Source organism: Pan paniscus, chromosome 3, assembly GCF_029289425.2.
Source record: "Pan paniscus chromosome 3, NHGRI_mPanPan1-v2.0_pri, whole genome shotgun sequence".
Taxonomy (NCBI): domain Eukaryota; kingdom Metazoa; phylum Chordata; class Mammalia; order Primates; family Hominidae; genus Pan; species Pan paniscus.
In genome coordinates, this window is record NC_073252.2 from 75,557,413 (window position 1) to 75,570,595 (window position 13,183).

General features: G+C 54.7%; 1 protein-coding gene across 5 annotated transcripts in view; it reads right to left on the reverse strand.

Moving 5' to 3' along the window:
• PDGFRA (platelet derived growth factor receptor alpha) overlaps positions 1-7,177 on the reverse strand; it is a 70,785-nt gene extending 63,608 nt beyond the window's left edge. Inside the window, exon 1 of one of the 5 annotated variants that reach the window (XM_003806461.6) lies at positions 6,937-7,177. Coding sequence is in view for 1 of the 5 variants with exons in the window: in XM_008954166.6 (XP_008952414.3) it covers positions 1,841-1,867 (27 nt within the window). In the remaining 4 variants the exon portion in view is untranslated. Of the gene's footprint in view, positions 1-1,840; positions 2,683-2,912; positions 4,121-4,183; positions 4,305-6,259; positions 6,396-6,936 lie in introns of those variants that run through there. The other 4 variants (XM_063603819.1, XM_034958806.3, XM_008954172.6 and 1 more) reach the window with 4 other exon arrangements.
• Between the last annotated feature and the right edge of the window lie 6,006 nt (positions 7,178-13,183).

The following is a 13,183-nucleotide window of genomic DNA, read 5'->3' on the forward strand; positions in this document are numbered from 1 at the left end:
TGCTCATCCTTAATTAGTAACTGCTATTCTGGAGCTCATCTAAAGTCAGGTGTGCAAATATAAGTAACTGAAGCTACAAATTCTGAGAAACATGGCACCATAAGAATCCGTGAGAACAATCCCCTTTGCAGGGAAGAACAATAGATTTCACCCAAATCTTTTCTTCAATTATAATTACTTCCCTCATGCCAACTACATGTTGAACTTCAGCCCCCATTCTCAATAATCACAGCTCAAAAAACATTTGCCGTAACTTAGAGAAACAAACTGAGAAAGAGACCCCCTGCCCTGTTGACTCTCAGGCAGGTGACTTGTGCTTTTCCGCCATCCTCTTGGCCTTCTTATGCTTTCTCTCAGAAGAAAGGATGGAAATCACATTGGACTAGCCACTGATCCCAAATCTGACACTCTGTCCAACTCTCTGAACCTCAGTCTTTTCTTCTAGGAAGCACGACTAGCAAGGCCTGACTGGTTGCTTGCCCTGTGGCATTCTTGTAAGGACTAAATTATATAGTTTAATTGAAAGTGCTTTGATTTTCACGACTTTTTCTGCAGACTCCCAAGATATTTTAGATCGGCTCCTTCAACTTCTCCTTAACTAAGAAAGTGAGGGATGCCCCAGAAGCCACATGACTTGCCCTGCACCTCCTACCTCCTGGAGACATGGATCTGAACTCTGATTCAGCCCACACCAGCAGTCCACTCCCGTGACCCTGTTACCTCCAGCCTGGTGTGGCTATAAAGACCATTCAAAGATGAGCCAATATATACAGTCACAGAAACAGAGAAACAAATGATTTTGCAGCTACTATCCTTTCTCTTTAACAGGGTGCCATCTCCTGCCCTGCAAACAGAAGTAAAGAGCCATTGGACATGACTCTATAACCAAAGGCAATGTGCAAAGGTAGTGTAAACAGACAGCAGGCAATGCAAGGCTCTATTTCCAGAAGGACTAACAGCAAGACATTCTTCTCCTAAAGCCAGAGAGTTGGCTTCTCAATCACCAATTGCACAGTGCATCCCGTTGCAGAACCACTGAATATTGAATTTCACCCCACCCTCACATGATTAAAGACCACAGGAGACTCTCTCACAGCCCCAAAAGCCACTGGTGACTTCAAGATTCAGATTTCCGAGGCTCAGTTAATTTCAGCTCTCCTAAGTTAATTCTAACTGTGAAAATTACACATCTTCCTTTTTCTACGCAGTCTCCTAACTTCAGCCCAGGCAACCCAAGTGCAGGTCTACACTGGTGGAAACTTCTCCCTGTTTTCCAGCAGAGGGTGTGTTTACCAGGACCTCTGCACCCTACCAGAGCCTGCTTTGTTGTTTTGATCTCCCGGAGCTCCATCAGACATTCCAGTAATGGGAGGGGGCTGGAGTGTTTTTACACAGGAGCGTTTTATGGGACAATCTGGGCTCATAAACATGCCTGCTCTCCTCTCACCATATATTTAACCACGGGAGAATAAAATGACATATCCTTTTGAATATCACCAAACGGGTGTGACTCCTAATGGCACAACCTTAAGAGTAGCAGTAGCAGTTTGAGCATTCGGCTTGAGGTCACCAAGGCCCCGACATAGGTCTCCTCACTCAGAAACGGGAACATCAATGCCCCCCACTACCCTCCTCACAGGCCAGCTCTGATAATAAGATGTTCACTATGTAAATGCAAAGCATTAACAACCAAGGCGAAACACAACACAAATTTCCACGAAATAAAAATGTTGTCTTCCAGCGATTCTTGTAGCCTCACAGCAAAAGAAAATCAGTCACCTATTACGGTCCTACTGAGCAAAAAATAAATAAATAAAAAAAAAAAAAAAAAAAAAAGCACCTTCCTAATGGTCTCCGCGAAGCCCATTCTCACAGCGGGTCGCAGTAGTTCTTGCGAGTGGCCAGCAGATGGCAGTGTTGGTCCAAGGACGTGCGTCCACGGGTTGCGACACAGACGCCGCTGCGAGGAATTCTGAGCTCCACTACCCCAAATGTTAATTTCCAGTCTCTTCCTTCCTTAGGTTGTACTTTTAGCTTTCGTGGTGACCTCAGTTGAAAGCCCGCGGGGTTTAAGCAGAAATAGGAAAACTGATGTTGAAAATGGCTAAATCTCCTCGGGACCCCACGAGAATTCGGGGACATCTCCCCATCATCCCCATCATCATCCCCATCATCCCCATCATCATCCCCATCACCGGGAGCTGGTGCGCCGGGGCAGCGGGGCTTCGGGAAGACGTCTTCGGAGCCGGGAAGACGACGCTGCTGGGCTAGGCCGCAGAGGCTCAGCCGGACTCGCTACTAGGGTTCTGTGGAACCCACGCTCTCGCCACCTCAGCATTTCCGCCCCCTCGGGGCAGGGGGACCGCCTGGACCTCGACGCCGTTCCCGGGCCGCGCTGTCCTATCTGTCCGCGCGCCACCGCCGCCCCCATAAACCAGCCTGGCGAGGGCCGCGACGGCCGCGCAGCTGATTGGAAACGACTGTTCCCGTTGCACAATAACGCAGGGTCGTAAAACAAACAGCAACAGGCCGCCCGCGGGGCAAGGGAGCTGGCGAGGGGCTGGAACGCAGAAGACGGCGCCTGCCCCCCAAGAACGCACGGGACCCGTCCTCCTCCACACTCCCCCGCTTCTCCCACATTGAATTACAAGGACGTCCCATTCTCAATCCAAACCCAGAGACCTCGGCCCCCTCTCGTCCACCCGGCGCCTCCCGGGCCCACACAGAGCCTGCGAGGCGTCCACTGGCTGCCCGGAGGAGGGGAAAGGTGACCCAGATTAGCCTCCGCTCCGGGCCCCCGGGGTTCCAGCGCTGCGCTCCACTGAGATAGCGGCGCCGACCGCCCGGGGCTGGGGAAAGCGGGATGCGTCCCCGGAGCCCACTAGAGGGCGCGATAGCCCCGCGAATCTTACCCGGCTCGCCAGCTAGCTCGCCCGCAGCCCAGGCTCCTGGTCCCCGACAGCGCAGCCGGGAGTGCTGCGCGCAGACTTCGCCCGGGAGGCTCTGCGCTCGGACGGTCCAGCCCCCGTCACTGTCCGGTTTCTGACCCCGGGACCCAGAGGAACACTGCGCGGTCCGCTCTCCCTCCCACCTCCACCAAGTCCTCGGCGGCTCGGTTGTCCCGGGGTTGGTGGCGATGCCCAGCCGCTCCGGGGACCTGCGCCCCTGCGCCCCTGCGCGCCGCGCTCTGAACCTCAGAGCTGCAGAGGCCGCTGCGCCCCAGGCACGACGCTCTGCGTTTGCATTGTTTTGAATTGAGACCCGAGAGGGGGCCGGGCGGGGTGTGGAGAGAGGGGGGAGAGCGGGAAGAGAGTCCGGGCGGGTGGGGGGAAAGGGGCCGAGGGGTTTAGGGTTACAGGCGCTCGCCAGCGCCTCCTATGGGCACGAGAGCCGCACGGCCGTGGGTAGCGGCTCACCGGGAATGCTGGGGAGAGCTAGCATGCGCCCTCTCGGCATTTAAGAACCGTTCCTGGCTGGGCGCGGTGGCTTACGCCTGTAAATCCCAGCACTTTGGGAGGCCGAGGTGGGCGGATCACCTGAGGTCAGGAGTTCGAGACCAGCATGGCCAACATGGTGAAACCCCGTCTCTACTAAAAATACAAAAATTAGCCTGGCGTGGTGGCGGGCACCTGTAATCCCAGTTACTCGGGAGGCTGAGGCAGGAGAATCGCTTGAACCTGGGAGGCAGAGGTTGCAGTGAGCCGAGATCGCACCACTGCACTTCAGCCTGGGCGACAGAGCGAGACTCTTGTCACACACACACACAAAAGTGCCTTCTGGTGCCACCTTGCCCGACACGCGCCATAGCCGCCTCTGCCCCCTCAAGAGTCCGCGGCCACCCGCGCTAGTCGCTCCCCTTTCGCGGGGGCCGAGAAACTGCAGTAGGAGGCAGGGAAGGAGGCGCCCCAAGTCGGGTTTCCCATTATTCCCTCCTACAATCTACTTTTTCAGCCCATCCCAGGTTCGCTCATTGATCAGTTTAAAACAAAAGGAAATGCCGCCGAGCCACTTCAGCAAACGACAACCATCTGGCAGAACCCGAATTAGGGGGAAGTTGGGAGAAGCCATTTGCCCCCGATCCTGCATCTTGCGCCCCAGGCGACCGAAAGATTATCTGCCGCCCCAAGGCTGATGCTGCGGTTGGACCCGGCGAGTTAGACCCGGGGAACCCTGAGACCCACACCTTTCGGTCACCGATCCAGCTTTTAGCTCTTTTCCTAGAATTGTCACTTTTCCACCAGCAACGTATAACCTGGTCGCAGCTCCCCGGAGGTCAAAGGGAGTCCTTCCCTGTGGGGTCTGCAGGAAGGCGCTGGCCACCACGTCCCCAAAACGCGTCCCGCCGCTGCGCGCCGCCCACGGTCCGTCCCCAGGAGGCACAAAATGGGCCCGCCTCGGCGCCAGACGTGTTTGCAGCTGGAAAGCCCGGCCCAATGCCCCTCCCCCTGCATCCCTCCTCAGTCCGTGTCCCGAGAGGAAACTGGCCCAGGGGCGGAGAGCTGGGAGCCTGGGATCTCCTTCAAGTCCTTCTCGATCTAAGGATTTAAACAAGAGCCAGGGCACCGGGGGCTAACGACGGGTTCATTCTTGGCGTCCCCTCACTCTTGTGAACGAGGTCCAGCTGCACTTGGGTCAACCCAAAACTGCAAGCTCCGAAGCAGGGCCTGACCAGGGCATCAAAGCGAGGCTGGTCGGCCTTGCGCCTGTCGGGGAGTCGAGGCAGGGCCTCCTCATCGTGAGGGTTTTGGAAAGGAGGAGGCCGAGGAGAAAGGGAGAAGAGGGAGGGGGATGCAATTCAGCAGTGCCGGGGTCCAGGTTGACCAGATTAGGGGTCGGGGACGGGACAGCGCGGCGGCTGGGGAGGTGCGCACGCCCGGAGAGCCCCTTCCTCCCCTCCTGTGGCTCCGGGGATGTTTGTCCGGTGAGATGCACTGCGGAGGACTGTCGTGCGTTTGCCCTGGATGCTCCCTGCTCCAAAAATCTGTCTAGTTCTTGTCAGGAGCGACCGCGGCGAGGCGAGTCGGTCCAAAACATTGAGCAATTTGGCCTCGGAGCCAAAAAGCCATTTCCCACACCGCCCAGCCCGGGGCTTTTCGGACGCGGGGCGGTAGGGACCTGATAGGGGCCCCATCCATGCTTGCCTCCCAACCAGGGAGATGGAGTGAGTGGCAAGTTCTTCCAGGCACTCCTTGCGCACATCCTGAGGTCTTAGCACAATTCGGGGAGCGAAGTGCCGGACCGGCGCTCTGGCTGCGGGAGGGATGCACAACGCACAGCCTGCCGGGCCAGCAAGTCCTTCCCGACCAAGACGCGAGGCCAGCCCATCGGCAGCTCTCGCACACCTGGCCCGGCCCCGGCTCCTGGCTCCCTCTGGCAACCGTACTCGGGTTGGGCCACACTCGTCGCTCCGACCTGGCCGACACCCTCCCGGAATAGAACAGCTGATCCCACATATTCAATGCCAAATGGACGCCGCCCGCTCCCTGGGCGCAGCCGGGCGGAGTTAATTTCGTGTGTAAATCTGGTTTCCATGGGGGTAGACAGCAGAGGAAGGAGAAGTACGCACAGAAGGCTCTGAAGCGGGCAGGGAGAGGAATGGAAAAAAGGGCAACTAGAGAGGACCGAGCAGCGCTGGGCGAGCTCAGACGGCAAGTGCCACGCACCCCCGCGCGGAGAAGGGCGCCGGGTAGGGGGTGTCCGGGGCTCGGGTGCCCGGAGGGAGAATATGGTTTACCTCCCACCTTTCTGTCTTACCTGCAAACAAGTTTCCCCAGTTCCAAGTCGTCCCTAACTTCCTCACAAGAAGTTCGGCACCTTCCTGGAGACCTTTCCTCTCTTCCTGCCTGCGGCCAGAACTGAGCGAAAGTAGAGCCCCCGGGCAATGCAGAAATGATTCTACCGAGGAGGGGGCGCGGGAAGACGGGCGGGGGCGGGGGCCACGGCGCACAATGAGGGCCCCTTGGTGTGCGGTTCGAAATTCCTCAAATCCCAGTTGCTGGAATGCGAGGCGACGACGACTTCTTCACTCAGGGCCAAATGTGTTTGTCATTATTCCAGACCGCCCGCCCGCGCCGCCGCTGTCGCCCCCGCGCTAGGGCGTGCAACCCGAGCACACTGCCCGGCAGGCACCCGCTCTCCCTGGCACCTCACTGACCCAACAAACCGCTCCAGAGCGCCCCAAACCCTTGCCCACGCCCGCGCGCCTCTGCTTGTCCCGCAGCCGCCTCACCGCCGCGCCAAATCTGGCCCCGACTCTCACCCAGAGCAGCGCCGTCCAGTAATCACGCGCATTCGGCCGGCTCCCTGTGCTGTAGGCCAACACCGAGGTCCGGTCTCCAGCCGAGCCCTGCCCGCCTCCTGCGCCCCGCAACCCCTTCCCGCGCCCCCCTCCACGCTCCCCTCTCCCCACCTCCCCTGGTCCCCCAGCCGCGCTCCACACCATGGGCTGCAGCGCTGTCCCGCCAAACCGCAGGCGAGGAATGAAAACACTCATTTAAAACCTGTCGCCTTCCAGGACCCACTGCCAAGAAGAGGGCAAACACCTCTGCCTCCACCCCCAGTTCCTTGGTGTTCGGCCCAGTATTCACGAACACCACCCCCACTCCCAAAAGAAACCTCAAAAATGTAAGCCTAAACAATTTCTTTGGGAGGCCATAGGGTTGTTAGAAAAACATTGTTTTTAAAAATAGGTCTGGAAAATGTGTGTTTAAAAAAAATACCTAGACTTTCTAACTCTATGGTTATCTCCCACCCGTCCCCAAGTGAAGTTTATTCCGAAAAAAAAAAAAAAAATTACTCTCTGGACACACAACTGGAATCCAGCTCCTTTTTTTTTTCTTGTCGCCCAAAGTTTGAAGTTACTTCGCTTTCTCCAGTCCCAGAGTCTGATCAGGGATTTCCCTTATAAACAAAAAATCATTTTTTCTTTTCCCTTACCTTCTCCTCCGATGTTATTCCGCAATGAATGTCCCACACATGGAGTAAAGAGCGTGCCCACGGCCTCCAATGATCTCTTGCAGTCTCCTCCTCTGTTTCTCTCCCTGTAGCTCCAACAGTAATGGGCTCAAAAACCGCGTTTTGTAATTGATTCAATGTTATAGTCCATCCTTCTAAAACTAATCATTTGCTCTAAGTAAATAGCTGTCAGGAAATAAGCCCCCCCCTCAACCTTGGTCTCTTCAAAATAAAAGTTTCTCTCAAACTCCCTGCGCTCCGAATCTCCCAGTGTCCAGATTGCGCCTTCGCTTTTTGCTCTTACGCAATCAGGGGGTCCAGTCCCAACCCCCAGACTTCGACAACAACTGGGGGGCGGGGAGAAGCAGACCAGATGGGATGGGGGGTGGTGGAAGGGGGAGGTGTTGGTGCTCTGCCGGGAAAGAGGTTTTGTGAAACTACAAACAGCCCATCATTTCCAGAATGAGTTTGCCTCCCCATTTTGGGGTTATTTTCTTAGACTGCTATAGTTTTGTATTCTCTTTGAAAAGAAGAAAAGGAACATACAAAATTGCATTTAATACCCAGAGAGAATATAAATCTAGAATCAAGAAATGTCTCTTCTACAAACTCGGCCCAACGAAAAATAGGGCCCTCGGGAGAAATCTCCAAGCGGTTGCGCCGTTTTGAACTAGGGGTCTTTTAGGGGAAGGGCTATATAGTTGCTAGTTATTTAATAGGATTAGGCAAACTGTTGAGTCCAATATGACAATGATGGGTTTTTGTTTTGTGTGGTGTGTGTGTGTGTGTGTGCGTGTGTGTGTGTGCAAGACTGGGTGGTCTGAAATACGGTACAAAGAAAAGAGGGTCTGTGTAGGTTTGGAACGTTCTTCGACAGAACGACCTTTACTCCCTTGAAGTCACTTATCTGGTCGTGCCTTTGTTTTCGGGGTTATCTGGGCGAGGTTGCCCTGGCTTCTATCTCGCATACAAAAAAAGCTCAAGCTTGGGCGTTTGAGGAATCGTACCACCGCCTCCGCGTCGTGGGGGAGGATGCCTTTTGATTCTCCCTCCGTTCCCTCCCGCCGCGTGGGTCGAACCCTACGAATGCCTTGGAATTGACAGCTGAGCCCCAAACCCTGCGCCCAAGGCGAGAGGCCAGTGTCGGGAGGAAACGATCCTGCCGGCGAGGGAAAGGGGGCGCTGATGCTCCAGGAACCAGACCTGGGCAGAGTGGGGCTTCCCAGCGACAGCGGGGGAGGGGAGCGCGTTCACCTTCATCGCTCTCTGATTTTTGAATTCTCCTGTTGGGGTTGGGGGTCATCTTTCATCCTTCTCCCTCAACCCCACCCCAACACAGGCACTCTGAAAATGGCCAAAGTGGCCAGGTTGGGACTGGCATGTCCAACAGCCGTCTCCTCCTTCACCAGGAGGGTGGACACAGTGCAGTGGACAGGGGAGAGTCACAGAGAAGTACTCCAACGGGCGCGGTGCTGTCCCTAACCAGGACAGGATCTTGGGGTGTCAGCCTCGAAAACAGGGCGCCTGGGGCTGCGCTGGGGGTCCCATTGCCCCAGCTCTTCTACGCGACCCGCTCTCGTGCATCTTCAGCTTGGGTGACTGCACCGCTCGCTATTACTTCCACATGTTCCTTCAGGAAATCATTGAAGGCAAATATATGAACAGCCGCTTGTTCGGAATGCTAACAGGATACCGTAATGTTTGTAGAAAATGAGCGGGAACAAACGATCCCCCCAAAAATCAGAGTGCGGAATAAAAGGCAAAAGCGGGTGCTGGGCCACATGCTGTTAAGTTGAGAACCGGGTTTTTAGGCTAGTTGCCCCAGAAGGTAGGAGGCGAGACAGACAGTCTACCCAGACGGGCTGCTTTGCTTCGGCGACACTGTTAGTCCGGTCAAGCCAGGGTCTTCCGTCCGCAGGGCCCCAGCGCTCTCCGCCCACAAATGGTAACTTCACAGTTCATTTCAGAGCCGTTTAATGGGGCCCGAAAAGCAGTCCGGGCGGGAGTGTCTCCAGGCAGCGACTCCTCGGGAGTTTAAAGCAGAAAGCAATGGATGAGCAAGCGAGCACCCAGTTGTCCTTCTGGTAGTAATTACCTGCCTAATTTGAATGATGCCTTTGTTATGATCATTAACAAACATTTGCTAAAGGTTTCCATGTGTGACATTCTGGAAGGTTTAAAGGCCTGAGGAGCTGACTCCAGGGATAGTGCCCCAGTGGGGGGTGGCGCAAGAAAGCAAATGGTTGGGGGAAGATTTTGCGGAGAGACTGTGCAAAGAAGAGAGGTCAACATCTGCCTCCTCTGCAAAAGCAAAATAAACCCAGTGGTCAGGAGCAACCTCCGGACAGGAGGCCCTCGAACCGAGGCGGTTGGTTCCTTAAACCGAGTCCTGCCCCCACAGCCCCCGCCCCTACCACTGCTCATAGGCGGGTTTGAATCCTGTTTTCCGCCTTCTAAGGCTGGTCCGAGGCTGGTTCGGGAGAAGTCGGGTCTGCGCCCGGCAGTCAGCCCGGGGCGTCGGGGGAAGGTGGGGCTAGTTCTTGCCGCGCTCTCCCAGTGTCGTTCTAAGATCCTTCGAGATCGGTCCCACGACGCCCCGGGTGCTGGGTGGTCCCGGAGCCGCAGGGGGCGAGAAACCTTGCCCTCCTGAGGCGGGCTGCGGGTCTTTTCTCCCCTTCTTGTGCTTCTCACTGGGCACCGTGTGGGGGTGGGGGGAGGGGACCAGGCCACCATATGTACCCGGAGGAGAGGAGCGACATGCACTGGCCTGGGCAGCTCTGCGCAGATCTCAACCTGCGCCCGGATTCTAATTTTCAACCTCTTGGGGTTTTTTGTTTTGTTTTTTCCTTGAGGGATTATCAAGGGGTTAAGAATGTGGGTTTTCTCCCCAAAGTGGGAGTCGGGGAGGCTGCGAGCCGAGAGGAAGGAGGCCCAACTCCCGAACTGAGCCGGGCCGGGAAGTTGGGAGAAAAGGGTAGGGACTGTGACAGTTCTGTCCTCCGCCTTGCGCGTCTAGGCCAGCAGGCGACATGAAATTGAGGGCAAGGGTATAAAAAGGTGCAGTCGATGAGCTGACTTTCAAAAAGAGGGCCTCGTAAACTTTTTACAACCAGATCAAAATGGTCACTAAAAACAAAAGCAAAATCTCGCTGTGCCCTGCCCTGCCTCCAGGGCCCGTTCTCCTGGCCCCGACTCCCGGGCGAGGGCGGCCGCAGCTCCGAGCGCCACACCTTTGGCTTTGAGGGCGCTTCCCACTGAGTTGGCTTTTTGTGTCTTCTCCTCCTCTGCCCCCCAGCTCCACCGCCAATTCTACTTTCCTTGAAGAATTCAGGTCCGTTTGCTCTAGAAGCCGTACGAATTTAACAGTTATCAAAGCCGTTAGTTGTGAAAATCACGTTTAAACTTGTGAATTATTTTTTTCAAATGGTGATGGGCGGGGCAAGGGAACGGGGGATGTTTCTGGCTTCACAATTTGAAAATGAAGGGCCCGTTTGGTGGTTTGCAAAAGAAAACGGTGCTAACTGCTCCTTCTCCCACCCCCTTTAACCCTTGGCTGCATCTGGAATAGCCGCCTCCCTGGGTCCAGCGAGGAAGGGTCCTTTGCCCGGAGGTGGTGGAGGTGACGCACAGATGTGGGGGGTCCCCGCAGAGAGAGAGACGCCCTGGCCTCTGGTCTGCCCCAGCTGAGGCTCGGAAGCTAGCTCTAAGGAGTCTCTTTGCACGCTCAGAATTCAGAACGGCACTAGTCCTGGAAAAGGAGGAATTCTCCAAAAAGATCGAGATGGGTCTGTGCAGCTTGAGGTGAAAGTTCCCTCCCCAGGACTCCGCACCCACCTTGCTGGCTGGATCTCAAGGTGCAGCCTCTCTTCTGGGTTTGGGGGGCTTGCTCTTCAGGAAGTAGAAGCAGAGGGTTCCTAACAACGCAGCCTGTTTACAGACCTGAGGACAAGAGCTTGTTTCCTGGTCCAGCCCAGCCCGGTGGGCCATACACTCCTTAGAGCCTGGGACAGACTGGTAGGACTGGAACCCTCTGGATCTGGCTTTTGGATACCCCTTCCCTCGCTAGAGAGCCCCCTTCCTCAGTTTAGGGATGTTGTTGTGCCTCTGCCCTCTCCTGCTCCTTAGGTCTTTTGTTTTAGTTGCTTTTAATTTGAAAAACCATATGAGGGGAGGGGGAAGGAACGAGGAGATTGGGAGGTCTGCTCTTTATTAGGGGCCCAGGCCTCTAGCTTTCCAACACACAGCTGTGGCTGGGAGGGGAAGGAGGGCTGGCTCTGTGTAGGTCAGCCTCACTGAAGAGAGGGCCTTGTCCTCTGGAAGTCCCAGGAGTCCAGCACAGCCCTGTGATTTTTTTTTTTTTTTAATCCTTCAGCAGAGACACTGCAGTGGAAAACCAGTGGAACCTCGACTCTTTGCTCATCCATTAAAAGGGTCATAATCGACTAGGCATGGTGGCTGATGCCTGTAATCCTAACACTTTAGGAGGCCAAGGTGGGAGGATCACCTGAGCCCAGGAGTTTAAGACCAGGCTGGGCAACATAGTGAGCCCCCATCTCTATTTAAAATAACAGTAATGACCATTGGAATAATCATGCACAACGTATAGGGTTGTCTTGGGGATTAAGTAAGATAATATCCCAGGTAAATAAAGCGGTTCATATGAAAACTTAAGATGTACAAGGCCATGTGTCAAGGGCTAAGGATACAGCCCTTTCCTCCTAGATTTTATGGACTAGTGGAGCAATAAATTAGACATAAAGTTGCAACTTAGCGTTCTAAGCAATGTTGGAGAGAGACAATGAAGTCAGCACACAGGAGGAGCCTAACCCAATCCGGGAGATGGGAGACGGCTTCTTTCAGGGAAGGCTTCTCTGAGAATCTAAGAGGAATAAGAATCTAGTTGGGGAGGAACCTCATTGCATGGGCGGGGAGGTGAGAGAGAACATGAGATAATCAGAAGTGAAAGGAGTTTGGAATGGCCGCAACTTGTAAAGGTCCGGAGCGGAAGGAGCAAAAAAGAGGTGAGATGGAGCTCATGGAGGCCTTCTAGACCATGTTAAATGTCTAGGCTTGCAGAGATGGGAGGATCGATGGAAGGTTCCAGGCCAGAAGTTCAAAACCAGCATGGACAACATAGTGAGACTCCATCTCTACAAAAAATTTAAAAATTGACCAGATGTGGTGGTGCATGCCTGTATTCCCAGCTACTCAGGAGGCTGAAGCAGGAGGAATGCATGAGCCCAAGAGTTCGAGGCTGAGGTAAGCTATGATCGCACCACTGCGCTCCAGCCTGGGAGACAGCAAGACACCATCTCTAAAAAATAATAAGGCTGGGTGCAGTGGCTCACACCTGTAATCCCAGCACTTTGGGAGGCTGAGGTGGGGAGATCACGAGGTCAGGAGTTCAAGACCAGCCTGGCCAACACTGAAACCCCGTCTTTACTAAAAATACAAAAATTAGCCAGGCATGGTGGTGTGTGCCCGTGGTCCCAGCTACTCAGGAGGCTGAGGCAGGAGAATCACTTGAACCCAGGAGGCAGAGGTTGTGGATAGCCGAGATCGCGCCACTGCACTCCAGCCTGGGCAACAGAGCAAGATTCAATCTCAAAAAAAAAATTAATTAATTAATAAAAAGGAAAACAATTGACAAAAGAACCTGGGCTTAATTCTATGGAAGTATACGGTTTAAAGAGGGGCAAGACAGGAACAGAGTTGAACATTTAGCAAGATCAGCCTGGATGATCTGAGGAGATAGGGAGGCTTCTGCTATAATCTAGCAAGAGAGGATGCTTCCCTGTTCCTGGGGGATGGCAGGAGTTTGGAGAAAATGAAAAGTGAATTAGAGAGAAGGAAGTAGAAAGCCTAGCACTCACTGAAAATGTGAACTGTGAGGGAGAGTGGGGTGCCTGGCTGAGGCCATGGCTGGTGCTGTCTACTCAGCAGGGGGACAACCAGGAACTGGGTTAGAAAGGAAAGGATGGGCCGGGCATGGTGGCTCATGCCTGTAATCCCAGCACTTTGGGAGGCTGAGGCAGGCGGATCACTTGAGGTCGGGAGTTGGAGACCAGCCTGACCAACATGGAGAAACCCCATCTCTACTAAAAATACAAAATTAGCTGGTAGCCTGTAATCCCAGCTACTTGGGAGGCTGAGGCAGGAGAATATCTTGAACCCAGGACAGGGAGGTTGCGGTGAGCCAAGATCGCACCATTGCACTCCAGCCTGGGCA